This window comes from Manihot esculenta, chromosome 5 (assembly GCF_001659605.2).
Source record: "Manihot esculenta cultivar AM560-2 chromosome 5, M.esculenta_v8, whole genome shotgun sequence".
Taxonomy (NCBI): domain Eukaryota; kingdom Viridiplantae; phylum Streptophyta; class Magnoliopsida; order Malpighiales; family Euphorbiaceae; genus Manihot; species Manihot esculenta.
The window spans coordinates 29,348,533-29,376,528 of record NC_035165.2 but is presented as its reverse complement, the minus strand read 5'-3'; the positions used below and the strand labels follow the sequence as shown (position 1 = coordinate 29,376,528).

The 27,996-nt window shown below is 35.7% G+C and overlaps 2 protein-coding genes across 2 annotated transcripts; one reads left to right on the top strand and one right to left on the bottom strand.

Moving 5' to 3' along the window:
• Nucleotides 1-184: 184 nt before the first annotated feature.
• On the bottom strand, nucleotides 185-16,210 carry LOC110616323 (protein DCL homolog, chloroplastic). The gene is made up of 3 exons (XM_021758709.2): nucleotides 15,788-16,210; nucleotides 8,085-8,199; nucleotides 185-608 (listed from the first exon to the last, which is right to left on the bottom strand). Exons 1-3 carry the CDS (start codon nucleotides 16,090-16,092, stop codon nucleotides 438-440), a joined length of 591 nt encoding a protein of 196 aa, XP_021614401.1. The 5' UTR covers nucleotides 16,093-16,210; the 3' UTR covers nucleotides 185-437.
• An 8,038-nt stretch (nucleotides 16,211-24,248) lies between these two features.
• Nucleotides 24,249-26,421, top strand: LOC110616203 (F-box protein At1g47056). Its single transcript, XM_021758550.2, has one exon. It carries the CDS (start codon nucleotides 24,467-24,469, stop codon nucleotides 26,066-26,068), a length of 1,602 nt encoding a protein of 533 aa, XP_021614242.1. The 5' UTR covers nucleotides 24,249-24,466; the 3' UTR covers nucleotides 26,069-26,421.
• Nucleotides 26,422-27,996: the final 1,575 nt, after the last annotated feature.

Below are 27,996 nucleotides of genomic sequence, written 5' to 3'. Positions count from 1 at the left end.
GAGCCTCATCTGCAGTCACATTCTCCTTTTCTCTAAACCTGCACATTCTTCTACAGGTGTGTAAACAAGTTCTTGACATGTTTGACACAAAAGTTCCCACAAATAAATAAAACAAGGGTCCTAGGATTTGGGAAAAGATTATTCCTGCCTAATAATCACTATAAGCAAAGACAAGAAAAAGAGATGCAAGTCAACAAAGTAGAGCTTCACTTCAATCATTTTCTTTGTCCTCGTTGCTAACAAAACTTGGAAGTGCTAGTCAAGGATTATCTACTACATTTGACATTTTGTTAGGATCTAGGATGCATATTGGACACAAATACCAAAAGAAAATTCTCTGCCCATATGCATATATTTAAAATATTTGTATGACAAACATCTCTACCAATACCAAAACTGTAACTTAGTTCAAATGTAGGCTTCTGTTTTAATACACATCATCCACTGCCACGCTTAAAATGCTCTCGAATAAATCTTTCTGCATGCGTTGGGTACTTATCCCGAATATATGCTCGCAGGCACTTCTGATAGGAGAAATCTATCCATCCACCATCAGTTCTTACAACAAACAGGCATCTTGAGTGTCTAAATTGGGGGTGGCGATCAACCTTGCAGAAGAGGAAGTAGTTAGGCGACCTACTAATTTTCTCATAGACCAAAGAGATAAACAAATTTGTCACCACATTACTGTTCATACAGAGCACAGTGTTCAAACATGCAAAAGAACAAGACTATAATGATTTAGATTCCAGTGGTAAACAGCTGTAATTTAAAGTTGACAACAAAGTTAGTTATCAGTTCTATTCACACAAATGCGTTATACCAACAAATCTAAGGAAGAGAAGGCAAAACAAAGAATAAAGAAAATATATTCCACTTAACAAAGATCAATGAGGGCAGCACCAGTCAAAAGATTTTATCTACTGATCTATATTCGAAGCATGTGTGGGCCAGAAACCCAACAAATCTCCCAGACAGGGTGCATGTGAAGGAAATCAACAAAATCTGTGAGAAAATGTATGATGTATCTGTCTATTTTGTCTGGTGCTTCATTTAAGTTGAAAGTATAAATAGGGGGATAAAATGAACAAGGCATGTCATGGGAAAATTCAAAAACAAAGAACCACCAAAGTCAAGTAAGAAGAACCAAACGAGTTATTAACTAGAAGTGCTAGCTGTCATGCAATTGCCTGAGGAATGCTGACCTGAAACGATTATCTCATAAGCCAATTCTAACTCCCAAAGTCCCAATGCTATGTTGACACATCCAACACACATATTTATGCTGAAATTGTGATTTTGACAAAGCAATTGTTTTGCTAATGATTTTTTGGTAGTGGTAAAACTAGCCAAGGTTGAGGCCCAGGAACCAAGAGGTCCCTGGCTTATGTCCACTAATGATGGTTTGATTGTATTTCCTTAATTATATTTTATAATTTTTGTTTACTTTTCATTGCAAATGTACTTTAGCTTGGGCAAGTTTCTAGTTGTAATTAGCATGATCATATTCCATTTTTTTACTCTTTATCTTTTGGCCAAAAGGAAAAACGAAAAAAAAAAAAGAGCAAACATTTTGAGAAAGCAAGTCATAATATTTAGCCGACATGAAATTGTATACAGAGTGACCTACCATTTAACATAATTATAAATTAGGAAGACAGTAGCAAAAATGGACTCAAGAGATCACCTTTTAGAAAAGCTTGCAGCATTTTAAGGGTCAAGGATATATAGAAGCAGGATTCAATTGAGGTCACATACAGACTCTGTTGACTCTTGCCTTTAGTCTAATTACTTGTGCAGCTTCAACTTCAAATTTGTAACATACATGTAGAATCGTAGATATAGATGCATATCTGATATGAAATTACAGGAAAAGGAAGAAAGCTACTAGAAAAACAAACTATATATGAAAGACATTTTTATGATTAACAGAACCCATAAATGCCTTAAAATTTACATGTATTGTGATGAAAATGGACTAATGAAAATTCTTTATATATTTGAAAATTATAAACCCATAAGTCAGATGATCAAGAAAAGAATATTGCTGATAATGCATAGTTGCATACTATCAAGCAATGTGAAAGTGTTAACACGCTAATCACAAATCACACCACTCAATTCCCATCCCCTTCCAATTTTGTACTTTCAACTATCAATTGGAAAATTTAAATTCAGAAATTTTAATAATTCAACAAAATGCCTTTGGATATTTAGCGTTGTTTTCCTAACTTTTAGCAGGAACAGATAAGACGCTCAACTCTTTGAACCATTTTGATGCGAGTTGGAAATATGTTGCGCGTGAGATCCTGCCATGCGGAAACTTTTGTACCTGAATACAAAAGAAAAGGATCTGGTATGGCGGAGTTTCCCTGTCAAGGGGCCTCACAATAATTAAGTCAGTAACTTGGTGGATAACATTATTGACTAAAAAGAGAGAGAGAGAGAGAGACAAAGATGGAGATAGGAGTGTGCAAAAAATAGGTTAAATTGAAAAACCAAACCAAACCAATCTGATTTTTTTTTCTATTCGGTTTTTTCAGTTATGACAATTTGGCCAAATCAATGATTTAAGAAATTTTCAATGTTCAGTGCAAAAAAAAATAAACCCGAACCAACCAAGTCTGCTATCTCTACTCTCCAAGTCCAATGGCCCAAGCAGCCAAGCCCTAGCCCTAGCCCATTTAGTTTCACCGTAAAACTACTTTCCTTTATCCTTTTTTCTGCTTCTATTACTCAATTAGTGGCCTTGTCATCATCTCCTTAACGTTGTTGCCTCGTAAACATCATTGCTATGCCTATGCCTCATCAATGTCATACCAATCCCCTATCCTGCATTCCCTTCTTCAATCGTTGTTGTGCTCTTTGTGGGCCTGTGACTCCTCAATTCTCTTGATTGCTAATGACATGAGTGTGCCTCCTTGCCTCAACCTCCTCCTTTACTATGAGCTGGTTCTACTAATTTGGTTTTAATTGACCAAACCAAACAGAATTGATTTGGTTTTCTTTTCTTTTGGCTCAATTCTTATACTTTTGTATTTCAGTTTTTCTTTTTATTTTTTCACATTCCAAAATGAGAGCCCCCTACCCTCCCCCACCCCCCCAAGGGTTCACTTTTGTTTGTTTGTATCGTTTGGTGTGGGAGAAGGTTGGATGCCTCTCATTTCCAAGGTGGGACCAACTAGTCTAAAACCATAGTTTTATATAAAGGCCATTACATTAATTAAATAAAAGCTGTTATTTATCGGTTTTTGCCTTATTGAGAAACCCGATATTTAAAGGCAGCTGAAGGTTTATTCCTATAATGGGTGTTACACTCGTTACTTATTGGTCTGAACCACAGCAATTCCTTTGTGGTTGTTCGCCATGAAGAGACCAATATGTGTCTCTCGTATGTCCTCCCTTGTCACAGTAGGTGCCATCCTTAAATTCTTTCCCTAGAAATGGACAGAAGTTTGGCAGAGACATCCTCTAAAGTGGGAATGGTCAAACTAGCAAGAATCTGATCCTGAACTAAACCAAGATCTTCTTGAAGTCCTAAGAACAACCTATCCCAATACGAAGAGGAGCATGATTTTGGATAAGTGATATATCAGTTGTTTCAGTTAAATGTTTATTTTTATACTCAGCTAGTTCATTTTCCTGAGGTGTGTGCGGAAGAAGACTAAAAGAATCCCTTGGAAAGACATAAAAGAGAAGAAAAAGAAGTTGAAAAAATATTGAGCATTATCACTGATTCTTGATAGATAAACCAAACTGGTTACGAATTTGACGAGCTTTATACTAATTACAAATCTAGAATAGGTAATAATATATACACAGGCTCTAATTATGCATCAATGTTATCAATGCGAGAGGCGACATTAAGATGACAAGGTCTCCAAGGCAAGGCCTTTTTGAAGTGGGGTGTCATACTGAAGGTATACATATATGTGTATGTGCGTGTGCGTGTGTGTGTGCGTGTGCGTGTGTGTGTGCGTGTGTGTGCGTGTATGTCTACATATATGTGTACACATACATGTATAGATATTATATTAATTCCTCCTTAATTAGTTAGCATAATTATAAGGATATATATTTCTAATTAGTTAGCTGAATTAGAGGCATATTTGTATATAAATATGTAATCTTTTCCAATACTGAAATATGCTTGAATATTAGAAATCCGCTATGTAGATATTATATTATTTCTTTATATATACACACATATATATTCTTAATTGATTGGTATAATTATGGGGGTATATCCTCTAATAAGTACCTAAAATTAATTCTCCAGTATGGATTAGAGTTTGGTCTTTAAAAAGAAAGGAAAAAAAAGTTATACATATTATTTTCAAGAGGCAACACCAAAGGCGCTAACCTCACTTCGCCCGGTGCCTTTTAGCGCCTTTAATAACACTGTTAGGCATAATGGAACCTTCCCAATTTCCTTATCTAAAAGCGTGACCATAGGCATAATTATATAGATATATCTTTATAATGTTGAACAACAGGTAATAATGCCTTTCAACCAGAATAGGCATTTCTCATTCATTATGGTTTCTTGCTGTCATGTTCTTAGGTGCCAAATCTGTTATTAATGCTCCAGCAATCCGAGCTCAAGATAGAATAATTTAGGCTTTCCTATGGATGGGGTAAAGTTCCCTAAGTGTAGGGTGGATCATTAAGGTAGACTTTTAAGAATCTAAGTCTAATATTTCTCAGCTTCTACCCGAGTTCTTGGTAAGCAAGTTGACTGGTTCTTCTTTCTCTCAAGTTGGATCTTCAATCGTTTTGAGAGGTCCCCAATTGGATACATGTGTCATCTTATCTTGGCTTGATTATTTATAACCATTTTATAATTGTTTGCATAGAATCCCAATTAATTCAAATATGATCAAATAAAAGGGTTTCACCTGAGAGCATTAGAAGTGACCTCCATACCCAACGTTCTTGTAACACTAATGGAAGCAACTAATAATACAATGAATTAACACATTTAATGGTGAACAATAGTCAGTTAAGACCAAATTGCCTAACAAAACATATTCAGTTCCGTTAAATTGGATTAACTAAGATTTTTCAAAATTAAAATTTTAATTCACTTTCTATAAATTAAAACCAAAAATAACTGAACTTATTAACAGAAATTATTTCTTAAGTTTTTTTACATAAAAGTTAGAGAGCCAAATGCCAATTATTTCAGGCCACAAAACTGGAAGCCAGCACAAACACACCTACATAAAAAAATAATACAAATTTTAAAAAATGGATTAATTCTACTCACAGTCACACAACTTAGATAGTTATATCAGTGGTGCCCCTCAATGTTATGAATAATGGATAGATTAAATCCATAACAAATAAATTATAGTTATCTATTATCTTATCTCTATTATCTTATCTCTATTATCTTATACATTTGTTATTAGATTTTTGTTATCTTATCTTAAAAGTTATTTATCTAATAATTATTTGTATTAAGACTTCTATTCTAATTAGAAATAAAATAAACAGAATTTATTCCTAAAATTATGAGATTTAAGACATTCTCATTAATAAGTCTGAGGTATTAAGAGCTCCCTCTAATGAAGTTCTTCCCCAACTATCATCCTATGATGAGGTCCACTACGGGAAACCATAACAATTTGGCATCAGAGCGATCGTCATGAGTGATTCAACAAATCTAAAAGAGAAGTTGAATTCCTTCATACAACGATTACGTTTGAATGACTTAGCTCAACAAATTTTTGAATTAGTTCGCACCTTCAATAGAGAGGCGAACCAGAACCAAGATATATCTAGTAGCCAACAAAATTTTGGTCAACAAATGTATGAGAGGATAGAAATAGTTGTGGTGCCCTAAAATAAAAAGGGACATAGAGTTATTGTATTTGGTCTAGACACCCGAATTTGGAAACTATTAATTAGTTAGCGAGGTTGTCCTAAATTAGAAGTTATGGGAGTCTATCAAAATTATTCTCAGACTGCACATTCTACCTTTGAGCTTGAGGATAAACTTTTTTTCTATAAGGGGAGTGATGTTATGACTAGCTTATAGATTAAATCCGTAACAAATAAAATATATATATCTATTATCTTATCTTATCTTATGTATTTGTTATTAGATTTCTGCTATCTTATTTTAGGAGTTTTTTATCTAATAATTACTTGTATTAGACTATTGTATGAACCTCCACTATGTAAGAGGTTTAATTTTATTCAATAAAACAAATAGAGTTATTCATAAAATTGTGAGATTTAAGACTCTGTTATTAACGAGTCTGAAGTATTAAGAGCTCCTCTAATGAACTTCTTCCCCAACTATCATCCCGGGACGCAATCTACCACGTGAGACTATAACACTCAACCTCAATTTGTACCATGAAAATCTCTAAACTCCAATTTCAGTATCGTTAGAATTCTTGTGACCGACTGTTATTGATTGACAGTTATAGTGACAAAATTTCACACACTGTCCTCCCTTAACTTAGATAAGCATATCATAAACATCCTTTGATTTTAATTTTTACCACAAAATCAATATACATCAATTTAGTATATAAATTTTTTTTTATATAAATTGTGCTCAATAATAATCTAAGATTAGATGCAATATTTTGGAAATATAAAAAGAGAAAAAAAAATACACATAATATCAACATCTATAAAAACAAAATAGAAAAGAAAAGAAAAGAAAAGAAAATCTTCCATGCTTAATTAAAGTTTGAGTGTGATTAAAATGAATGTAATATATATTATAAATTTTTTCTTCACATAAAAAGAAAAACAATAAAATTAAAATAAATTAGATGTGATGAATTTTTAGACATTAACCTCAAATCAAATTAAAAGCAATACAAGTAAAATGATATTACTAAATTTTCCTTAAAAAAATAATAATACTTATAATTATATAATTCTTAATAAGATGAATATATATATATACACACACTATTTCTAAAATTATAATTTTTAATTCTAATAACTAGAAAATAAATAAATAAAAACTTTAAGATTTTAAGCTAACTTTAAAGTTTGAAACAAAATTACATAATCATAATTTGTAATTTATTATAATTTTTTTATCAAAATTTAAAGAATATATATATTAAATTGTAATTTAGAAATTTTTGTTATGCATATTAAAGTCAAGGGTCAATTGTGATGCTTCGATCAAAGTTAAGGGACAATAAGCGAAATATAGATATAAGTTCAGGTCACAATGATTTTATTGATAATCAAGTTGACATTCAGGGATTTTCAAGATGCAAATAAAAGTTGAAGACCGATGATAGAACCACCTAAGATGAAAGACAAGGGACAAAATTAACCCTAAAAATTGCAGCCAAGAAACCTAAGTAGGTCACAATGATTTTATTGATAATCAAGTTGAAATTCAGGGAATTTCAAGACAAATAAAAGTTGAAGGCCGCTGATACCACCACCTAAGTTGAAGGACGAGGGAAGAAAATTAACCCTAAAAATGCAATCCAAGCAACCTAAAAGCTAAATAAACCAGTCAGTATGAACCAGATAAAAGCTGGTTCAGTTTGTTTCACATCTGTGGTATGTTAATTATACTTAAGAAATTCAGTTAACTTATTTGTGCAGAGAATTTCAGACTGCACCAACCGAATACTCATCCCTAAATGCATGCCATTTCCAGCACAATAACAAAAAAAAAACGTAACTAGAAGCCAAAACCTTAAATTCAACAGCCTATGCAAGGAAAAAAAGGCTCAAGTATTACGACCAATAAATATGTACTTGGACGTTTCAATGATGCTAGAATGACAAAATCTTCATTTTTAAGAAGCAAGTAAATCAGCCTACATCACTTGCATACACATGGAGATGTGCGTGTGTGCATAAACAAATTCTACATGGAAATTCTAAAAAGCCAAAGTTTTAATTGGGAGACTCAATTGGACATCATATCTTCACGAAGTTTGTATATTGATCTAAAAGCAGGCAAAATTATGTATAATTCCAGATAACAGCTGCAAGGAGAAATGCTCAATAACACAAAAAACCAAGTGAAGCAGATTGAAACAAAGTGTCGAACACTGAGAAGTCCAATAAAAATAATACAAACTTACCATGATTGAGTCAAGCCCACATCCAATTTTATCTTCAGAATTTGGATGGTAAATGAGAAGGTTCTCTACCACAGCTTTCTCATCTTCAGCTGTCAGACTTTCTCCATCCAAATACCTGGAAGCAAGAGAATCGGCCAAATGGAAATAAATTATTATAGCCCTTGAAATGGACTACTAAACAGCCAAAATCTCACACAGGTATTTCATTTGTTGCAGTAAGGAATAGGCCATTTCATCATGCGGACATAATTAACACCTTAGATTTTGTTGAATGCACTTCAATTGATGTATAAAGGCCGAGCATCCAATCCCATAACACAAACTTAAGCCCATAAAAGACCTTTCCCGTTATGAAAGAACTTGAAAGGCATTAAGTGAAGATTCCAATGGTGGACTTAGAATGCTCTGCTCTGCTATTACCATTGAGCTTTACCTTGCTTTTATATGTACTACAGCGGTGCCTAAAACCATATCTACCAAAATGATGGAGGTTAAAACTTAAAAACTAGAATAGAAAACATACGATAATAAAAGATGGGAAAAATCCCCAAAATGTTATTAATAGTTTGTTACCAAGCCTTTGCAGGTATATGCACGTCAAGGAACCAGAACCAAGAGTCCAAGCCCACAAATTGAAATTATGAACTAGTCAAAGTTCTGTTATGTTTTGTTATTTCTGTTTTTAAATGATTCCTGTTTTGTAGGAGGGGGTTCCTCCACTTTCTTTATTGTTAATTAGTTAGAGAGGGTGTTCCTCCATGATTGAGGTAATGCTCCTATGATGTAGGAAGCAGTAGTTAACACTTCCTGTATTTAAACAATAATCATCAATAGAATGGGCATGCTTCCAAAACCCAATTCCGTTCTTGAGTACTTTAACTCAAAAGAAAAGGTTTTAGCTCCCTTATGAGCTGAGTTTGTTCATGACCCGTGGAAACAAGAAAAACACCCAAACACCATCTACACCCCTCACCCATAAACCCCAAACCAGACAACAAACTAGGGACCCTAACAATTTGGTATCAGAGCCAGTTGTTATGGGTGAATCAGTTCAGGAACAGCTTTCAAAGCTCTTTGAGTTACTTCTAGCTGAACAGCAAGCTAACAAAGATCGCAATGATCAGATGGCTCAAGTTCACGCTAAACTGGCTGCCATGTCTGCTGAATTAGACGCAACAAAGCAGGGGTTACATTCTGCCAGTGCAGAGAGTCAAGCTAAATCACGGAGAGATAAGGGAATTTCAGGTACTTCGACTTCTGAACAGTCGGGAGGAAGTTCGTTTGTGCCTAAATTCACGAAGCTTGATTTTCCGCGCTATGATGGCCTGGAGGATCCTTTGGGCTGGCTTAGCCGTTGTCAGCATTTCTTCCGTCATCAACAAACCCCTGATGAGGAGAAGGTGAGCCTTGCTTCCTATCACTTAGAGGGCATTGCTCAATTATGGTACCTCCAGTTGCTGGATGATTTTCCAGACCCCAACTGGGATGAGTTCAGTCAACAATGTAACCTCCGTTTCGGCCCTCCAATTCGCAGCAATAAATTAGGCGAGTTGGCTAAGCTTCGTCAAACAGGAACTGTGGCAGATTACCAGAATCAATTTGAAGTATTGGTATCTCGCGCAGGTACTTTAACACAGCAGCAGAAGGTTCAATTATATCTCAGCGGATTACAAGATTCTATCTCAGTAGAAGTCGAACTACATCAGCCCAAGGATCTAGTAACCGCGATGAGTATTTCTCGGCTGTATGAACGCAAGCTGTTTCCCCGTTCAGCAGCAGTGAAAGACCTTCGTCGCAACACATTTCCATCTGATTTCCGTTCCAATCGGTCAGTTAAACGGCTGTCTAGAGACGAGATGGATGAGCGCCGGAAAAAGGGCCTGTGTTTTAACTGTGATGAGCAATTTGTTCGCGGCCATCAATGTAAGAAGCTTTTCTGGATTGATTTGGAAGAACCAGATGAGAATGGTGATACTTTCCCAGACCTCAATCTAAATCAGCCAGAAATATCTTTGCACGCCATCACTGGTGTTCGAGGGCCCAGTCCATGCAATTGTATGGCAGCTGGAAAGGTGGTCGGGTTCTAATTCTTATCGACTCCGGCAGCACCCATAGTTTCGTATCTGCATCAAAAGTTGAAGAGTTACATGCCGAGGTTAATGAAAAGAATGGCTTAAAGGTTCACGTTGCAAACGGCGACCAACTTACCAGTCCAGGAATCTGTAAGGACACCCCGATTCTACTCGAATCAAACTCCTTTATGGTTGATCTGTTTGTTCTTCCTCTAACTGATTTTGATGTCGTCCTGGGAGTAAACTGGCTATGCACTTTGGGACCCATTTTATGGGATTTTTCAGTCATGAGTATGAGTTTCTTCCAACAGGGGCATCGGGTTGACCTTCAGGGGCTGACTTCTTCATTTAATACAACAAGGTCAGATCTGCACAGTTTGCTCGGTTCCACCGCTTCTGATATACAAATGCAGCAATTATTGGCAGAATTTGCTCCTTTATTCAATGCTCCAACAGGGTTGCCACCTAGTAGAGCGTGTGACCACCGTATTCCTCTTGAGCCAGGAGCAAAACCAGTGGTGGTCCGGCCCTACCGTTATCCGCATGGCCAAAAAGATGAGATTGAACAGCAGTGTGCAGCCATGTTGAAACAGGGTATAATTCGGCCGAGCAGATCTCCATTCTCCTCCCCAGTGATCTTGGTTCCAAAAGCAGATGGGTCTTGGCGATTATGCGTCGACTACAGGGAATTAAATGCAATAACCATCAAGGATAAGTTCCCAATTCCGGTTATAGATGAGTTGTTGGAAGAACTAGGAGGTGCAAAGTATTTCACCAAGCTGGACTTGTTATCTGGATATTTTCAAGTGGGCATGCACCCTACTGATGTGGAAAAGACAGCTTTCCGGACTCACCATGGCCACTTTGAATTCTTGGTGATGCCGTTTGGATTGTCCAACGCCCCTTCGACTTTCCAGGCCTTGATGAACGAGGTATTCCAACCCTTCTTGAGAAAATTTGTGCTCGTTTTTTTTGATGATATCCTGGTTTTCAGTAAGTCTTGGGAGGAGCATCTCCACCATCTTCAGCTGGTATTTCAATTGCTGGCATCAAATAAATTGTTCCTCAAGCGGTCGAAGTGTGTTTTTGGCCAAACTCAGATTTCCTATTTAGGTCATATTATTTCACAGCATGGGGTTCAAGTTGATCAGACCAAAATTTCAGCAATAATGGAATGGCCCAAGCCCACCACAATTCGGGCTTTGCGGGGATTTTTAGGGCTTACAGGATACTATCGTAAGTTCGTCCAGAATTATGGTTTAATCGCAGCACCGCTTACAGCTATGTTGCGCAAGAATGGGTTCGTCTGGAATGCAGAATCGTTGGCTGCCTTTGAAAAATTGAAATCGGCAATGACAAATACTCCTATCCTAGTCTTGCCGAATTTTGATTTGTCATTTGTTGTTGAGTGCGATGCTTCTGGTATTGGAATAGGGGCTGTCCTGCTTCAGCAAAACAAACCAATCGCCTACTTCAGCCGTTCTTTCGCAGCGCGCCACCTCAATCTTCCGGCGTATGAACGAGAGCTGATTGGGTTAGTGAAAGCCATTAAACACTGGCGATCATATCTGTGGGGCCGTGAATTTCTGGTTCGCACAGACCATTATACACTCAAATATCTCTTGGAGCAACGCCACTTATCATCCACGCAACAACATTGGGTCAGTAAACTAATGGGTTTTTCTTTTACAGTGGAATACAAAGCAGGGAAATCCAATATTGTGGCTGATGCTCTGTCTCGCCGAGATACTGACAGTGCTGCTCTAATGGCGGTTTCTATGCCGCAATTAAGTTTATTTGATGATATTAGGAAAGAGCAGACAGAATCAGCAGAAGTTCAGAAAAAAATTGCGGCTATTCTTGAGGGTACTTCTTCAGCCAACTGGAGTTTTCGGAATGATTTACTCTTCTACAAAAACAGAGTTTACATTCCGCAGAAATCTCCAACCATTCAGCTGGTTGTCAGTGCTCTTCATAATCAAACTCATGAAGGTTACCAGAAGACTCTTTACCGGATCACTCGTGATTTTTTTTGGACTGGTATGAAAAAAATTGTCCGGGATTTTGTACAGGCCTGTGATACTTGCCAGAGGCATAAAACTGAAAGTCTACAACCAGCCGGCCTGCTTCATCCTCTACCGATTCCATGCCAGATTTGGGCTGACATATCTATTGATTTCGTTGAAGGGATTCCTGCTTCTCGGGGTAAAAATGTTTTACTGGTCGTGGTCGACAGATTTTCCAAATACGGACACTTCTTGGCACTGTCCCACCCATATTCCGCTGTAAGTGTTGCACGATCTTTCTTTGACAACATCTTTAAGCTGCATGGCCTGCCAGAAACTATTGTAAGTGATAGGGATGTGACTTTCACTAGTTCTTTTTGGAAAGAACTGTTCCGTTTGTGTGGAACGAAGCTCTGTTTCAGTTCATCTTATCACCCCCAATCGGATGGACAAACGGAGGTGGTCAACCGAACCATCGAAATGTCAACCGAACCATCGAAATGTACCTTCGCTGTTTCACAAGTTCTACACCCACTAAGTGGATTGACTGGTTGTCTTGGGCTGAATTCTGCTACAACACCAGCTACCATTCTTCCCTCAAATCCACTCCTTTTGAAACAGTGTATGGTCGCCCTCCTCCAAGATTGTTATCTTACTTACCTGGGAGCTCTTCCATTGACGCAGTTGATACTGTTTTACAATCAAGGGATCGGATGTTGAGTTCCCTTCGTGAAAATCTGCAACATGCTCAACAACGCATGAAACGTTCCTATGATCTTTCCCACAGGCCTTTGGAATTTCAGGTGGGAGATAAGGTTTTGTTGCGCCTTCGACCATATCGCCAATCTTCAGTCGCTAACAGGAGCAATCAGAAGCTTTCGGCAAGGTTCTATGGCCCCTTTGCCATTATGGAACGTGTTGGTTCCATGGCGTACAAGCTGGATCTTCCTCCAACTTCAAAGATCCATCCTGTATTTCATGTGTCCAACCTTAAACGGTATCATGAGAACCAGTCCACCACAATTCCACTACTGCCGCCCTTTCCTCTAGATCCACCTATTCATCCTTTAGCTATTCTTGATCATCGTATCAAGAGGGGCAATCCTGAAGTTCTAGTCCACTGGAGTAATTCCTCTCCTGCTGATGCTTCTTGGGAGCCGGCTCAATCTTTGGTCGACAGATTCCCAGATTTTAAGCTTGCGGACAAGCTTCCTGTGGGGCAGGGAAGTAATGTTACCAAGCCTTTGCAGGTATATGCACGTCAAGGAACCAGAACCAAGAGTCCAAGCCCACAAATTGAAATTATGAACTAGTCAAAGTTCTGTTATGTTTTGTTATTTCTGTTTTTAAATGATTCCTGTTTTGTAGGAGGGGGTTCCTCCACTTTCTTTATTGTTAATTAGTTAGAGAGGGTGTTCCTCCATGATTGAGGTAATGCTCCTATGATGTAGGAAGCAGTAGTTAACACTTCCTGTATTTAAACAATAATCATCAATAGAATGGGCATGCTTCCAAAACCCAATTCCGTTCTTGAGTACTTTAACTCAAAAGAAAAGGTTTTAGCTCCCTTATGAGCTGAGTTTGTTCATGACCCGTGGAAACAAGAAAAACACCCAAACACCATCTACACCCCTCACCCATAAACCCCAAACCAGACAACAAACTAGGGACCCTAACATAGTTCTCTATCCTCCATCTGTAAGAAATCCCAAGAGACCTACCACAGTCTTATTTGACTGTTAGATCAGGTCTATGCATAAAAATTTTAATCTCTTGACAACTGGTTTTACATATTGAACGAATTTCAAAAGGTTAAAGTAAAATCTTCAATTTCATTATACTTAGGGTTGCGCTCTAACAACACTCTTAGCATATGGTGATAACTTTGTTGTGCCTTTTCAACACTAAAAAACGAATGGTAAATATGATAAGGAATTAAAAAAAACTCACTTGGCTTCTAAGCAAGGTCTTACCATCATCTAACTAATGATCCCAAAAAGTTCTTTCCTTGATTATGAGGTTAAAATCTCAAAAGAGAGAGTTTCCCTCAAGTTTCTCTCCATAAAGACTCATTCTCCCTCATGTTTTTCATTCCCCACTATTTCTTCTTCCATTGACTAAATTTCCTGACTATCACTTCTTTCTTATAGACTTAGTGGCTGTAAAGATATATTAATGACACCAATCACATATACACTCTGAAATGAACTACTACCAAGCAGGATGAATGGTTAATGTGATGACTTTCAAGAATATCACAACTATCTTCTAGTCTTAGCTCAGTGAGTAAGTGTGCACACGGACGCTTGCCCATGAACTAATACATGTATTGTGCAGAAATAATTTGGTGAATCCATCATTCCACCAAGTAAATTTTAAAAAGGTAGAACTCATCGATACAATACAAATCTTAAAACCAAAAAAGACGTTTCCTCTATGCAATTACTTTGTAAGAACATTCATTTGACACTAGACAAGAGTGAAGATTGTAATGAGGAGCCAGATTCCCTCTACTTTGCTATGACCTTTGAGCTTCCCTCGCTTTTATAAATATTACAACTTACAACATTGAACTGCTAATACAAACAACAAACTGAATGAAGAGTCTAAAACTATATCTGCTAAAATGAAGGATGTTAAAAGCCAAAAAGAACACATCCCGAAATAAAAGGTGGGACAATCCCCAATATGCTATTAAATAGTTAGCACTAGAGTCATCCATCTGCAGGAAATCCAATGTGACCTACTACTATCTTATTCGACTACTAGTTCGAGTCTATGCATAACAGCTGTGATCATTAGTCAGCTGGTTTCTGAAAATGAATGAAGCTCCAAACACTAGAAGTAAAATCTTCAATCCATTAATCTTGGTGTTGGGCTCTAACAGCATTCTTAGCCCATGGTGATAACTTCATCATGCTTTTTTCAACACATAAAAATGACTGAAAACTAGATTAAAAAAAGGAAGCTCATTTAGCTTCTAAAGTTTTACTGGCATCTAATTTATGATCTCAAAGTTTTCTTCTTTGCTTATGAGGTTAAAATATCAAACAAGACGGTTTCCCTTGAGTTTCTCTCTATAAAAATTCACCCTCCCTCAAATTTTTCATTCCTTAACAATTTCTACTTGCAAAGATTAAATTTTCTTATTATCATAACAATAATAATAATAATAATAATAAAGTGTGATGAGTGATTAATGTGATAATTTTTAAGAATATCACAATTCTCTTCTAATCTTAAGCTCAGTGCGTGGTGCACAACATGCATGTTTCACATGAACACATTTGTTGTACATCCATAATTTGGTGAATCCATCATCTCAGCAATTAGACTTAAAAAGGAAGCACTCGTCATGCAATGAAATACTACTGCTGGGTTTCCTAAAACGACAGCACTTTCTTCCCTTTTTCCTAGCAGGGCAGGCTACTACACCTTCCCTTGTAGAACCAGAGCAACACTTCTCCACTCAGCAGAAACGTGAAATTAGCGCCTCGGAAGGAAAAACAAATGCTTGAAAGTAACTAGAGAAGGCTCTAAACAATAGAAATACAATATGTTTATGGCCACTAAGCCGAAATTTGCATTTGACTATCAATTTAAGCAAAATGCAGAGCGAAGAAACCTGTCAGAGTGGAGAATTTCTTTAGTGAGGGAAGTAATGGCCTCTATATCTCTCAGAATCTCTCCTTCCATTTCTTTCCACCTCCCATGATCAGGATCATCCCACCTTGGGTACGAGGGGGGGTCCCGAGCGCTCAACACTGCCGTGGTCTTTTCCGCAGTGGATACATCCTCGTCCAGTCGAGTCGGGTCGGCCGTGGTGCTCCAAGGGTGCCGAAGTGGAGAGACTGTTCTGGCGGCTAGGCGGTTCCGGCCAAGCTGGAGGCGAAGGAACGGAAAGCGCCTGAGAAGCAGAGGCGCAGCCATTTTGATTCACAACCTATGTCTATCGTTGGTCGCGCAGGCTCCGTAGGCAGGGTTAAGAAAACGGTTGGTTCTGTATGGAACCTAACCGAATTAATTGAATATTGCAAATAGCTGGGTTGTGCCGAGCGAGTTTTGAAGAAGTTTAGTTTGTTAAATTTTTTTTCAAACTCCGATTCAAATTTAAATCTAATTTATTTCAAATTTAAGCAAAATATCAATAAGATCATATTTAGTTAATTTAGTAAATAAAAATAAAATAAGTTGAATTTTTATTAAATTAAATCTTAAATAGCTCCTAAAAAATCTACTTCATTCACAGTTTTAATAATTTTTTCTGTTTAAAAATAATAAATTTAGAATTAAAAAAATAGTTATATGAATTTATTAAATAGGTGACTTCAGAATTCTTAATAAGCTGAATATATGTAAATTCGAGAGTTTTGCTTATTTGCTAAACAAACTTAAAAATTAAGGCTCTAATTTGATTAATTTAGAAAATAAATTAAAATATTTTGAATTTTATCAAATTAGTCTGAAATAATTAATAAACAATTTAAATCATTTACTAACAATAGTAGAATAATATTGAAGCCAATAATAGTTAGAGTTATCCAATTTTTTATAGATTTCAAGTTAAAAAAATATTTGAATTATAAAAAAAATATTTTACCAGTGAGTTTCTTACTGAAATTTATGAGTGATATTTTTAAATATTTTATAATTTTAACAGTGATTTTTCGTTGTAATTTCTACCTATTATAAAAAAATAAAATCATACTTTATACTATATAAATGGATGCAAATGTAAATATCTTGAATCATTACCTTTAATTTATAATTGTAATTTAAGTATATATAATAATAATTTACAACTTATTATTTTAGATTTAATATATAGCAATGAGTCTTCTCTAAATTTACCTTCATATATTCTCTTTTTTGCATGATTTATTTTATAAATAAAATTTAAATGGATTCTTATAAAATTATATATAATTCTAATTTTTTAAAAAAATAAAAAGTTTGTAAGTTAAAAAAAAAATTAAATTCTTATATTTCAAATAAGAAATTTGATATAGAGAAATAAATTAAATTAAATTTTTGTGAAAATTTTAATTTCAAACAAGAAAATTGTATTCTTTCTCAATTTCAATCTTCCTTCACTTATCCAAATCGCCTCACTCTTATTAAACCACAAATTCCTAGTTGAATTCATTCCTTGGGTTCTCTATCCTTGGAATAATCTCCTAATTTTGTACTTGAAAAGGAGGAGAAATGGCTTAGAGAAGAAAGGTAAAATATGACAATTCTGATGATTCCAAAAAGCTTTGACCCAAGGAAGATAAGTCATGTATTCATTTCCCCTCCCTTAAAGACATGATTAGAATAAAGGAAGTATTCTTTACTTTTGGTTTAACAATTGTCTTACTACTAAATCCTTCTTCTTCCTAACTTATTTCATCAACACACATACTCGTCTTGTTCATTTTGTTTTGCATATGCATTTGCTATTATTATTTATTCTTTAAAGAGCATAACAAAGTTTGCCATTGAGTTAGCAAAGTAAATTCCCTATCAAATTTGATGTTCAACTAGAGTAGCCCCATAGCTTAGACATTCAAGGTGTTATAATCTTTTCCTTTAATAAAATTTGTACAAAGTTTGGTGTTATGAGATCTCAACTTATGAGATTGTTAAAGTTCTAAACACTTTTCTCATATCCATGTCACTTGGATTATACCACTTCCCTTAAAGTGCTCTTTTCTTCCTCAATTCTTTGACCTAAAAGACTAGAATCTTTACTAACATTTTCTCACATCCTAGTTAGGGTTTTGCTTACTATAAAAGCAATAATTTTTCTTCCTCTCTTAAGGACATTGTCTATGTTAATCTGGAAACCAACCATCCAACTTACCTTAACACTATAGCTTGCAATTTATTAATGGGTCATAAACAAGTTGTGTCGAATGTTACATATAATACAAAAATGATTAATTTGTTTAGTTAATGGTGTCTGTTAAAAATCGCAATGCATCATCTCTATAAATTAATACAATTCCATTAAAAGATATATTCTTACTAAAAAAACATGTTTTTAGGCTAAATTTAGAGAGTCGCAACCTTTCAATATAATTCTTAAACTCTCTATATATATGTTTAAGTTATTATTCTCTTCAACATGAGTAAGTGCATTAAAATACAACCACACATAATACCAAATGGGTAAACTGGTAGTAAAGAGAATCGAGAGGCTTTAATAATCAAGTGGAGAGTATTTTGGTTTTCCAAATAAAGTATACATTTATACTATGACAATTCTAATATAATTCAGATCAAATACATATGATTATATTAGATACTAATGATATAAATGATAATCTAAAGTACAGGAGTGACTATCAAACGGTTAAAACGGAAAAATTAATCTAATTTTTTAATTTGGTTCGATTTTTTAGTTTAGCAATTTGGTTTTAATTTTTATTTTTAAAAAAAATTGATTATTTGATTTAGTTAAGTTATTATGGTTAAAAAATTGAAAAAACTAAACCCAGCTGAAATTGTCACTCCCTTAAAATGCATGTTTTGCTTTTCACATATATACGTACATGTATAAAACAAAAGACTGCTCCTCCCTTCAAGTTTGCACCGTCCTTAAATATTCTCCTTGCTAATCTCCATCTCTCAGATTTGCGTCGTCCTCCTTCACTTTATCTCATCTGCCAACTGTTTATTCTTTCCCTGAGAGAAGGTTGGACCACAAGTGCCTCCCTTCAAGTTGAGAACTGAAGGTTGGAGGCTAAGTTGTGGTTATCGATAAACTGCTCAGCATCAAATTCCTAAAGGTTGAAGGCTAGAGTAGAAGTGTCTCCTTGTCTCCCATCCAGATCTACGTGAGCTTTGCCAATTCTCATCGAAAGGAACTATTGATACCAACAACTTTTTCTGTGTAGTAGGTTCATAACTTAATGTGCTTCATCTTCGCTCTTAATTTCTTGGAATGGATTTGTCTTGATTTTCTTTTTACCATGGATTTTGGTGCTTTTAATTTCTTATGATGGATTTTTCTCGATTCTGTTTGGCCATTAAGAACACGCATTTTTTTTATTTTTTGTTTGATTGTAGGTAATTATGAAAAATAAGTAAATAAATTTCACATTTTTTAATGATTGTTGAAATTTGATATATTATTTTTTAATAGAAACTTAAATTTGAGAAAATTATTTTGGAATTGTTATATAACCTTTGCTACATCTATAATTGAAAATTGAATGCGAGAATGTGAGGTGTTCTATTTAGATTAATTGGTGAGTATTTGTGAATAACCGACCGAAATCTAACTAAATTAAATTGATATGGTTTGATTTTTTTTAATTTAATTTCAGTTTATATTTTTTTATAAATCAATTTTTTAATTTTTAATACCACTTCAATTCGAAATTAACATAAATTGCTATTTATACATTTAAATTTATTTGTTAGATAATTTATATTTTTTTTATTGTCAAAATAATCAACCTAATACAAACCTATTTGGGAATCGATAGATGCAATTTCTTTAAATATTAACCATTATAATGTCATATGACAATACATTTAACCTATTTAAATAAAATATGTCACTATACAATTTAACCTATTAACACATATATTAAAATTAAATAACATCATGTGAATATTCAAACGTCATTAAAATATTATCCCATGTTAAGTAACATCATTTACTAAAATATTTAAAATTATATTTTTATTTTTAGTAATTTTTAGTATCTTCATTCATATATATTAATATTTATAATTAAATTAAGTTTAAATTAGTAACTTTTTGTATTGTTTTGATTTGTTATTTAAAATAATACAATGGTTAAATATTTTAATTTACGGATATTAGTGGTTAGGGGTGAGCAGTATTCGGTTCAAATCGAAAAAACCGACCGAATCGAATCGATTTGAAAATTTGGTTTAGTTTTTTATATATTTCGGTTCGGTTCGGTTTTCAATTTCAAAAATTTTGGTTATTTTGGTTCGGTTCGGTTTTGATCAGAAAAAAACCGAAAAAAACCGAACCGAACCGATTAGTAATAATAATATGTTTTTTCAATAATATATAGAAATTAAATCATATTAAAATTAAAATATTTTAATTAAATTTTAAAATATTAAAAATAAAGTGTAAAAAATAAAAAAAATTATTAAAAATCGAAACCGATCAAACCGAACCGAACCGAATCAGACCGGTTCGGTTCGGTTCGATTTCTGACCAAAATCGATTCGGTTCGATTTTCATAAACACTCAAATTTCGGTTTTCGGTTTATTTGGTTCGGTTCGGTTCAAAACCGAACCGACCGAATGCTCACCCCTATTAGTGGTATATTAAAATAAAATAAACATTAACCTACTAATAATAGAAATAATAGATAATAATGAGAATACGAGAGATTGAATAAAATATTAATTTTAAATTTAACTAAATATATCAACTTTTATCCATCACTTATAAAGCTTAAATTAAGATATAAACACCAATAATGGCATTTAAGGTAATGGGATACTTGCAAAAATATAATTCCACGTAAATATAAATTCGATTATTATTTTTAATATTTGAATAAATTTTAAATTATAAACCAGTTAGTTTTAAATCTATTATTATTATAAACAAAAATTTTTAATTTAGAAATTCTAGAAGCGGAATAGCTTGCAGCAACATGAGTCGCCTAAAATGATCACCAATCTAGCCATCACTACTACCATTGGGAAAGGCCTCACCCACTCCAGTCAAGCTACATGCATCAGTGATCAAAACCAAACACTACAGAGAGAACCAAAGCAACATCAAGTTTGTATCTAATAAGCATGTCTCACTAGAAGGTGACAAGGAGAATCTAAATTAGAAAGATAGAAACTGCCAGCGAAGGGGTTCATTCCAAATATACACCCATTATAAACATACAAAAGCCTCTCAATTGAAATACCAACAAATCTTTTGAAGATTCAAGTGCAACATCCAAATTAAATAACCATTTTTCATATAATCTCAATTTTTAAAGTCTGCACCAAAGAAAACACAACAAACACACAAATGAAAAGAGGGAGCTATTGGCAGCGTGAATCAAAATAACACAAAATCAAGCCATGCAAGCATTTTCCTCACCCAGAAAGTAGGAAAAATCACAGTAAAATAACAATTGGTAACCCAAAGCAAAACTAGTAACATACTTTTTCCTTCCTTTCCGTCCTCTTTCCCTTTCCCTTGTCACCTCTTTCTTAACCAAAATGCACCACTTCAAATCAACTATACATCACTTCTACTAAGAGCCATATAAGGAAATTTGAGAAACAAATTATATAATTTTCGAATGAAATTTTAATGAGAAAAGCAAAGATGTAACGACCCGGGAACTGAACCGCTACCGGCGCTAGAATTCAGATTGACTAAAGGTTACCGGAACCCATAGCAAACTTGCTATACATTCTGAGTACCTGATAAAATCTCATACATGATCATACAAAATGATAAAAATATGAACATTTCATGAATCAAAACTCAACCTGTATATGTATCAAACTGGAAACATAAACCCATACTAGAGCCCTCATCAAATGCTCTAGTATGGTAAATATCTCATGCCTCAAACTTGGTTCAAACATAACTCATAATTAAAACTTTTACATAAGGATCATGTTAACAGGGATTACAAGAATAAAAATTAGGGCAAAGCACAATTCTAATTCATTAAACAATACATGTCCACAATTATTCTATTACATTAGACTATACAAGCAACTATGCCGACTTCCTCGATCTATCTCTGACCCTGCAAACCTGGGATTTGGGGAAAGGGATAAGTTACAAGAGCCTAGTGAGCAGAACATAAAAACAATTTAATAAACATATGCTTGTATGGAATGCATCACAACACAAACAATTCACATCAAGATGGACTTGTCACCAGTAAGCCTCTACATATTCCAATAGTATCTGGCCCTCGACGGAACTCCTCAGAACTTCCTCTTAAACATAACATAGCATATCCATAATGTCAAGGGCGTAGAATGGGTCTCGATCTGAACTTCCGTATCATATCATATCATAATATACTCGATAGCTAGTGGGTCATCCAATATCCATCCACATCAACAGTAAATTATGCAGTGCATCATATTCGTGAATTTTAATACAAAATAACCTAATACATATACATGGCATTCGTGATGCATGAATATGCTTAAAAAGTTTGATTACTTTAAAACAGTATATTAGTTCAGTTCTACTCACCTCTGGCTGACGCTCGCTTAATACTGAGACAGTTATTTCACTGCAGGCCTTTACGGTCTCTCAGGTCCGATCCTACACAGATAGACTCAAATGAGGAACCAAACATAACTATTACAAGACTCTAACCAACTCCCCAAAAACCCCCTAAAATATAACAAAGTATGCATACAAAACAAGCAAAAGAAGATTGGGCAGGAGACTTTCGGCGGCAAGTTCGGTGGCCGAAGGTCCCTCACAGATCCGAAAGTCAGGGAATTTCGAGGGCAGGTTCGTCGGCCTAAACTCCACACAGATCCGAAAGTCAGGGACTTTCGAGAGCAGGTTCGGCGGCCTAAACTCCACACAGATCCGAAGGTTGGAACCTTCGGAGGCGGGTTAAGCCGCCAAAAGGCTGCCTCTACAAGCAGGTTTGGCGGCCGAACCTGGATTCTCTAGCAAGGTAGAACCCGATTCTGCTCTATGCACAAAGCCACCAAACACTTTGATCCTCACACCCAACTACTCATAAATTTTCATACTCACTCAATATGCATAAGAGATATAAAAACTAGCATAATCCCCCAATCAAGCAACAACAAAAACAACACAATAGAAAACATTCAAAATCAACCTAACTCAAACCCTTAAAACTTTAGATTTAACCATCTCATGATTAACAACCCTTAACCCCTTCTTAAAACTTATTTAAAACATAGGAAAAGTAAAGATCTAAACTTACCTCTCGGAGATCTAAAGGTAGTAGCAATCCAAACTTAGAGGTGAGAGAAAATCAATCTCCGGAGATCTCCAAAGTTTAAAACTTAGATTTAAATTCAAATCTTCAAAAATAAGGAAAAACTCATGAATTTTCTGAGAAAAACTCATGAATTTTCTGAGAAAATTGAAAGAAAAATAACAAAAACATCAAAGGGAGGGCATGGACTTACCTCTGCTCGAGAATAGAGAGAAAGTTCTCTCATTTTCGGGCTGAAGGCCTCTTATAGGTGGCTGGAGAAATCACTTTCGGCGGCTGAACAGAAATCACCTTCAGCGGCCTGAAGAAACTTCATTGGACAACGGAAATTGAAAGTTCGACAGCCGAACCTGGAGTTTGCTCAAAAAAATTTTTCTTCTTTTCTCCTTTCCTTAATCCAAAATTTAAAAAATTCAAATTCATTTTATAAAAATCTCAATTTTACTCTTCTAATATATTACAGCCTTGAGATTCTGAATTTCAACGAAAATTCTATTGAAATATTTAAAATTTCAACGTTAGAATTTAGCTGGTATTTCAAAAGAAATTGAAAATATCTCACATGTCATTGAAAGATAAAACTTAATTAATGGAAAGTCAAGGTTTTGTCCAATCCTCCTCCTGGTATTGAGCTAGTCTTTTTAATTTTATTTGTATAGAAAATAATGAACGACCAAAATAATGATATTTTTTATATTTACAATGGTGAACGAGTGTTATATATATTCTAGTATGATTAAATAAAAAATATCATATTATTCTAAATTATAATAAAATAATATTATTTTAATTTTCTATTCCTCGTGTGTATAAGTTGGATTCGTATAAGAACATTTCGTGGGAGATAACCGTGGAGAGACTCAAAATAAAAGATTATTCCAAAAGATTACGTGGAAGAAAATGGAAAGATCAAAATTGTTAAATGGTACAAGAAAAAAAAAATGACGCAAGAAAAGAAAGAATTGTAGGAGGTCGATGCTATACTTAAATCCTAAGTCTAACTCGGTCTACATCACGGACGATTACTTACGAGCCGCTTTGTTTGAAAATCTAAAATTAAAGAGACGGCGGTAGATAAGCACTCCACGGTAAACACGTGAGAACCCTCGCTTTATATATTAACTCAGAGTGCTGGATGCTATTCCTATAAATCCATTCAAAAGGGGGAAAACATAAAAAGAAAAAAAACTAAAACTGCCAAAAAGGGGTAAAAAGGGGAAATGAAATCCGGTTTCAGGTCCGTCGTTGAACATCTCGAAGAAGAAAGGCCAATCAACGTTCCTGAGAAAATAGCAGATCCAAGCTCTGTTAAGGAGGCGGTAAGGGCCAGAAGTTAAAACCCCAATTTCTCTCCTCATCCTGGATGGGCCAGTCATATTCGACGGCTGCAGTATTGAGCCGCCGCGAGTCTAACCACAGCCACATTTACAAAGCCAAATCAACGGCTCTGATCTCCGCTATGCAAGATGAAGAATCAAGCGATTGTCTAATAATTGATGGAGAACCTGACTACATCAACGATCTACCTGACGAGTGCTTGGCTTTCATTTTTCAGTCTCTTAGCTCCGGCGATCGCAAACGTTGCTCTTTGGTATGCCACCGATGGCTAAGAATCGAGGGACAGAGCCGCCACAGGCTTTCTCTGAACGCTCAATCGGATCTCCTACCTATGATACCTGCTCTCTTCTCACGCTTCGACGCTGTGACAAAACTCGCTCTCAAATGTGACCGTAGATCCGCGAGCATAGGCGATGAAGCGCTTCAAGCGATCTCGTTCCGGTGTCGGAATCTCACGCGCTTTAAGCTTCGCTCTTGCCGTGATGTTACCGACGCCGGGGTGGCTGCTTTTGCAAAGAATTGTAAAGGTTTAAAGAAGCTCTCATGTGGATCATGCACGTTTGGAGCCAAAGGTATGAACGCAATCCTCGATAATTGTGCATCTCTTGAAGAGTTGTCAGTGAAGCGGCTTCGCGGAATCACCGATGGAGCAGCGGCTGAGCCGATTGGACCGGGTTTGGCCGCATCTTCGCTCAAAACGATATGTTTAAAGGAGCTTTACAATGGACAGTGTTTTGGTCCGCTTATTATCGGGTCAAAGAATCTCAGAACTTTGAAGCTTTTTAGATGCTCTGGTGATTGGGACAAGCTTCTTCAAGTCATTGCGGATAGAGTAACCTGTATGATGGAGATCCATCTCGAGAGGCTCCAGGTAAGCGATGTTGGCCTCTCGGCCATCTCTAATTGTTTGGATCTAGAGATTTTGCATCTCGTCAAAACGCCAGAATGCACCAATTTAGGGCTAGTGTCTGTCGCTGAGCGTTGTAAGCTCTTAAGAAAGCTTCATATTGATGGATGGAAGGCGAATCGGATAGGCGACGATGGATTAATTGCAGTAGCGAAGAATTGCCCTAATTTACAAGAACTGGTGCTGATTGGAGTAAATCCTACTAAAAGTAGCCTTGAAATGTTGGCTTCGAATTGTCAAAATTTAGAGCGATTAGCGCTCTGCGGTAGCGATACTGTCGGTGATGCAGAGATTTCTTGCATCGCTGCTAAATGTATAGCGTTGAAAAAACTTTGTATTAAAAGTTGCCCTGTTTCAAATCTTGGAATGGAAGCGCTTGCTAGTGGATGCCCAAATTTGATTAAAGTGAAGGTGAAGAAGTGTCGAGGGGTAACTGGTGAGATTGCTGATTGGTTAAGAGCTAGTAGGGAATCGCTAGCGGTGAATTTAGATAGCGGCGAAACTGAGCAGCCGGATGCGAGTGCTAGTGATGGCGGTGCACAAGAAAATGTAGTTGAATTTCCTCCTGTGCCTACCCAAATATCGGTACCAGCTATTGCTTCAAGCAGCGCTGGGCGATCAACGTCTTTCAAATCAAGATTAGGGCTTTTGAGTGGAAGAAGTTTGGTTGCGTGCACTCTGAGAAGGTGGTCTAACGGTAATAGCAGTTCTCGAAATTAATTAGATTAAGGACTGATAGAAGTTGCAGATGAGAAAAATGGATCCTGAAGTCTTGGTCTGTTTGCGTCATTTTCCATCGTCTCTGATTCCATATTTAATGTACTGCTGAATTTGATATTGGGTGCTATTTATTGCCTTTTTCAACTGAATCTTATTTGTCAAAAGCTGATCATTTCTGCTTGCCTATATTGCTGTTCAGTCCAGTTTGTATTTATTTGCAAGTTCCACATTATCTAAAAATAGGCGCATAGAAGGTTTCTTATCTGTTAAATCCACAGAACTTTGAAATACAATGTATGCATTATGATTTCTTTGATATATGCAATTCATGGCTGGTATAATTGCTGTTTCAATCTCCCTTTGTTCTCGAATTCTTTAAGGTGCCATGGATACCTTCTAGTTGTAAAGGGAAAACGTTGTGTTTTGTGTGGGAATTGAGAATTCAACTGATATGGGTATGGTGATGAGATTTTGTTTTTTGCCGGAGTTTGGTGATTTTATGAGATTGTGGAATCTGGCATATTAGAAACAAAATTCAACTGGATAGTTGGCATGCCAACCTTTGGACTCAGCATGCTGAAACACTTATGGTAGAGGTCAAATGAGCTTTATATTGGTTTGATCATTGAGAGCAGCTTTTGAAGTTGCTGATACTGAGTCATCCAGCATCCTTGTATGTTCGATTGCTTTCTTAATCGATATCCAGTTGAATTGTTAACTTTTTATCTTAGTGTCGTATTACTGACAGACAATATGGGAAGTTCACATGGCCATCATGTGCATATGTTCCAAATTCCAGAGACGTAAAAGCACATGAAACATGATAGTAATTCCGCTCACTTTATAGAAGATTCTGATGATTATTCCTGGTCTGACGTTACTCTGCATCTAAACTGGATTATTCTGACTGGTTAACTTTGTTACCATCTTCATTTCCCAGTGGCATTGTTTTATTTTATATTTTTTTCTGTTTAATTTTTTAGCCAATTCTTGAAATCACTATTTGTTTAGCCAATCCTTTAGTTCTCATTGTCAGATAATTCAATACTCAAAAGGCGTTACTGGTGGCAGTTTCCGTAGTTGCACCATCTGATCTGTAGGTATGTTCCATAATAACCACCAAGCTGGTAAGGATCGATGGCCCAGATATTGGGTTGATGATCCAGCAGTCTCATGTATGCAGTGAAGTGAAAGAATTGCTTACAGAGTTGCTTCTACCATTTGGTGCGAGCAAGTACTCTGCATATGCTATCTTATCACTTTGGTTGGTGTCAATACCAAACTTCAACCGCTTGAGAAGCTATAACAACGGTGAGGGACAAATGCCTTTGCTTGGTCGATATATACTATTTTACACTATTCATTGTGGGGAATGTAAAGGTGATGACGATTCAGCATTCTTTATGAAGCCAAGTGGCAACCCAGCTGTTATCTCCTTACGCCAACATAGAAACTCACACTCCAAGGAAACTCTTTTGTCCCTTTCGAAAGTAATGTCGCTTTCTTCTTGCTAATTGGTGAAGAGATTGCTGGCCGTCAGTGTCTCAGAATGGTAGCCACTGAAGGTATCCTATCAAATTCCTCGATTATGCTGTGGAAATGGATGGTGGCTGTCAATTGAAAACTTGTAGTTTCCCTTTTGGCATAATATGTGAACGATTTCAATGGTAGAAAATTAGAAAATAGAAATCACGATTCATTGCACTCCTGGCGTTTCGGCGTTTAAAATGGGAAAAAAAAAAAAAAAACTTATACAAGACAGATATACGAGAGAATTCTCGAAAAAAAAAAAGAAAAAGAAAAATAAAAAGAACAAGAAATTCATGCATTTATTTCTTAAATTCATAATCAACCGTGTTAAAAAAATTGCTCTTTTAAATGGTCCCTTGTGCTCATCCGTCTCGCTTTACTTCCTCGGTGGCTTATTT

Bases quoted from the DNA above. Each gene is read 5' to 3' on its own strand.
- LOC110616203 (XM_021758550.2), top strand. From the start codon at position 24,467: ATGGGCCAGTCATATTCGACGGCTGCAGTATTGAGCCGCCGCGAGTCT.
- LOC110616323 (XM_021758709.2), bottom strand. From the start codon at position 16,092: ATGGCTGCGCCTCTGCTTCTCAGGCGCTTTCCGTTCCTTCGCCTCCAG. The intron at 8,200-15,787 runs GTTTCTTCGCTC...TCTTGCTTCCAG, and splicing joins GAAATTCTCCACTCTGACAG to GTATTTGGATGGAGAAAGTC. The intron at 609-8,084 runs GTAAGTTTGTAT...CTCTTCTGCAAG, and splicing joins GTGGGCTTGACTCAATCATG to GTTGATCGCCACCCCCAATT.